The sequence below is a fragment of the Rhinolophus hipposideros genome (genome assembly GCF_964194185.1).
Source record: "Rhinolophus hipposideros genome assembly, chromosome: X".
Taxonomy (NCBI): Eukaryota; Metazoa; Chordata; class Mammalia; order Chiroptera; family Rhinolophidae; genus Rhinolophus; species Rhinolophus hipposideros.
This window is the reverse complement of record NC_138046.1, coordinates 108,427,414-108,431,311: the sequence shown is the minus strand read 5'-3', so window position 1 is coordinate 108,431,311 and position 3,898 is coordinate 108,427,414. Positions and strand designations below refer to the sequence as shown.

General features: G+C 43.5%; 1 protein-coding gene across 1 annotated transcript; it reads left to right on the top strand.

Moving 5' to 3' along the window:
* Positions 1 to 1,849: 1,849 nt before the first annotated feature.
* LOC308494593 (melanoma-associated antigen B18-like) lies at positions 1,850 to 2,884 on the top strand (the record flags this gene model as incomplete). Its single annotated transcript, XM_081042451.1, has 1 exon — positions 1,850 to 2,884. The coding sequence occupies one exon, from the start codon at positions 1,850 to 1,852 to the stop codon at positions 2,882 to 2,884; it is 1,035 nt and encodes a 344-aa protein (XP_080898577.1).
* Positions 2,885 to 3,898: the final 1,014 nt, after the last annotated feature.

Below are 3,898 nucleotides of genomic sequence, written 5' to 3'. Positions count from 1 at the left end.
TGGAATTCATTACGTTAGCAGATAGAGAAGAAAAAGCATTTGATCATGTGTGGAAATAAAGAAAAAACCCTTTGATAAAAATTCAACACCACTTTATGGTCATAACTTTTAGCAAACTTACATTAGAATGGAATTTCCATATTGTAGAATCAAAAGCAAATATATGTAAGTGTGAAACGTTAGACACATTCCCAATAAAATCCACAACAGGACACAAAGGTATGGTACCAATTCTACTGTTCAAACCTGGACTGGATTGCATAGCCAGTGGACAGCCATGCACAGGAATACAAAATAAAAGTTATGAATAATGAGAAGAAAGAGATAAAAATGACCCTCTAATGAAAAACTCCAAATAAATTGGCTGCCAAATATTCAAATGCATAAAAAACTTCAGGAAGCTTGTGTAGAAGATGACTATAGCAAAACCAGGAGTCTTGCCACACAAAATAAATAGCTAATTAGAATGTGTAATGAAAAATGTAACTGTTCAAAACAGCAGCAATATCCAAAATATACATACAATGAGAACTAACAAAAATGTACATGATCTTTATGAAAGCAAATGTAAAATATTACTGGTAAACTTAAGTAAAATGAATCTCATATAGAGCAATATACTACTGTATTTCCCCGAAAATAAGACTGGGTTTATATTAATTTTTGCTCCAAAAGACGCATTAGGGCTTATGTTCAGGCGATGTCATCCTGAAAAACCATGCTAGGGCTTATTTTCCAGCTAGGTCTTATTTTTGGGGAAACATGGTATGTTTAGTCACGCTGAGCATAATATTGTACAGATGTCAATTCTCCTTAAATTATTTACAGATATGTGCCTTATCGGATAAGTTTGTCCTCGCGTCAGCAGTTGAGTGGTAGCCCAGCACCTAACGGCATCAAGGTAAGACACTGAGTGAGGACTGAGGGGAGAACCCACCTCAAAATAACGGGCCACAAAGGGCCCCCTACTCTCTGTCTTGGGATGTCCCAGGAATGGTTGCTAAGCTCAGGCTCCTGCTTATTTCCTAATGGAAGTTCTGAGGGAAATAAGAGCCTTGGTCTGGGGTCAGCTGACTCAGGTCCCCAGAGGGAGGAGTCCTAGGACCTGTCAGAGGTCAGGAAAGACCCCTGTGTAAGTTCTGCGTGATGCCTCTGCAACCCAGAATGGAGTGGGGGTGCCCCCACCAGAACCCTACCAGAGAGGTTGTTCTGGGAAGTCCAGGTGGGCATGGCCAAAAGTGCTCACCCTGACTTCCTCCTCCACTGCTGTAGTGCTTGAGGCTTTGGTCCAAGAGGTGTGGCCTCACTTCAGCAGAGGGAGGAGTCCCAGAATTGGACAGTTGTCGAGATAACTAACATTTGTCAGAACTGAAGGGACACACTCCTCCCAGAACTGAGGCAGCCCCACTGAGCCGCGCCCTCCTCTGAAATGCCCCAACCTCCTGTCAACTTCCCATGGCTCACACATAGCAGTCAGATGTAACACCCCCTCACTTCTACCTATGGAATTCGTGAGATGGAAAGCCTTGGTCTGAAGAGGCAGCCTCAAGTCAGCAGAAGGAGTCAAAGGACCGGTTAGGAGTTAAGTTTAATATCCTGAGTTAGAACTGAGGCCAACAAGTCCCCGCAGAACAGAGGAGGTCCCTAGAGTCCCTTTCACCCCTGTCTTGTAGGTTCCTAAAACAATACCCTTAAGGGAACCAGCAGAGGCAGCTTTTTCTTGGAGCCAAAGTAGAATCTCTCTACTGGAGCTGTGCATACCACCATCTCTTCCTCTGCCTTCTAGGGTGACCTGTTCATCAATTTCCCTGTTTGAATCGCCTGCCTGCTGTCCGTGACTAGAGTCATTATGCCACGTGGTCAGAAGAGTAAGCTCCGAGCCCGTGAGAAACGCCGCCAGGCCCGTTGTGAGAGGCAGGGTCTGGAGAGTGCTCAGGCTATTGCAGAAGAGGAAGGAGTGTCCCTCTCCACTGCCTATCCTCTCTCTGAGACCGGACCTGAGAATTTGCCTGATGCTGGACTACCCAGCACTCTTACAAACCCTCAGGGAATCCCAGCTACCACCAACACTACTGAGGCTGTTTCATGCACCAATTCAGAGGAAGGTGCCAGAAAACAAGATGAGGAAAGGCAAACATCCTCAAAGAGCACAGAGAATTTCTACAGAGATCCTTTAAACAAGAAGGTGGTTTTATTGGTGCAGTTCCTGCTGCAGAAATATCAAAACAAAGAGCCAATTATGAAGTCAGACATGATAAAGTTTGTTAACAAAAAGTACAGGCTTCATTTCAATGAGATCCTCAGGAGAGCCTCTGAACACATGGAGCTGGCCTTTGGTGTTGATATGAAGGAAGTGGATCCCATCAGGCACTGCTATGCCCTTGTCAGCAAACTAGACATCTCCATCGATGGAATGATGAATGAAGAAGAGATCATGCCCAAGACTGGCCTCCTGATGATTGTGTTGGGCGTGATCTTCATGAAAAGCAACTGTGCCACCGAGGAGGAGATCTGGCAAGTGCTGAATATGATGGGCGTCTATCCTGATAGGAGGCACTTCATCTATGGGAATCCGAAGAAGGTCATCACAGAAGATTTGGTGCAGCTGAAGTACCTGGAGTACCGCCAGGTGCCCGGCAGCGATCCTCCACGCTATGAGTTCCTGTGGGGCCCAAGAGCCCATGCTGAGACCACCAAGATGAAAGTGCTGGAATTTTTGGCCAAGATCCATAACACCGTTCCAAGTGCCTTCCCATCCTGGTATGAAGAGGCTTTGCAAGATGAGGAAGAGAGAGCACAGGCCAGAGTAGCAGCCAGAGCTCGTACTGCTGCCATGGCCAGTGCGCGCTCCAGTGCCATGGCCAGCAGCTCCTACACTAAGTGAAGTCTGACGCAAGTTCTTTGTGTCCTTGAACAGGTGTGTCTACATTCTAATACTGGAGGGTCAGGATGGGGCTGAAAAGTGTATATCATCGTTGTGTTTCTATTGTATGTTGGTAACGTATAATTTCACGTTCCCCTCTGACCCCATTTTCTTTATTTTAGGTTATGTTTCACATGTTGAAGTCTAAGACAGATTGTTTTCTTTGTGGAAGAAAAGAACAGTCAACATTCAAGGTAGTGGATGGCCAGGGTGGGTCTGGAGGGAACACAGTGTATATCATCGTTGTGTTCCTGTTCAATATGGTAAACTTTAGTTTTAACTTTCTTCTTTCTTCCTTTCTTCGGTTACATTTCAGATGTTGATTCTTTAATAGAAGGCTTAAATTATTTCAGAATCTAAATTTATTAATGATTTTAGTTACATGTTTATTGCAGTTTAATGAATTTAAGATTAGGAGTTTTGTTATTGTGTAAAACAATTTGGGAAACCTTTCATACTTACTGAACCAGAACAACAAAACAATGGCACTGTAATAGGCATTTTCTTGGAAATGTGAAAAATTTAGCAGTAAAATGATCAGGATCAAAAAATAGAGGGGGATAAAAGTAAAAGATGTTCAGTTCTTGGTGTCCCTTATTCATTTTGGTGTGTTGTTCTATAAAAATAAAAGCTACATACCTGGATTTGCTTAGCTTACTAAAGAAAGTAGGAGAAATAAAGTGTTTATAAACTAGAATTCATGTGCTCACTGGCTCATTTGTTTCTCAAATATTAATTATGCGTCTGTTCTTTGAAAGTTCCCGTGTTAGAAATGGGGAAACAAGGATACAAAACACCCCTTCCCTTAGAATTTCACAGTCAAGGGGCTGTAATCACATAGGGAAGATGGTGAAATACCCTGTAAAACCTAAAGGACAAGTAAGGAGTAAGGAGGTGAGGAGGCAGGGAAGGGATTGGAACAAGTGAGAGGGGGAGGATGTCTGGATGAAACAATATGGTATACAGTCCTCCCAG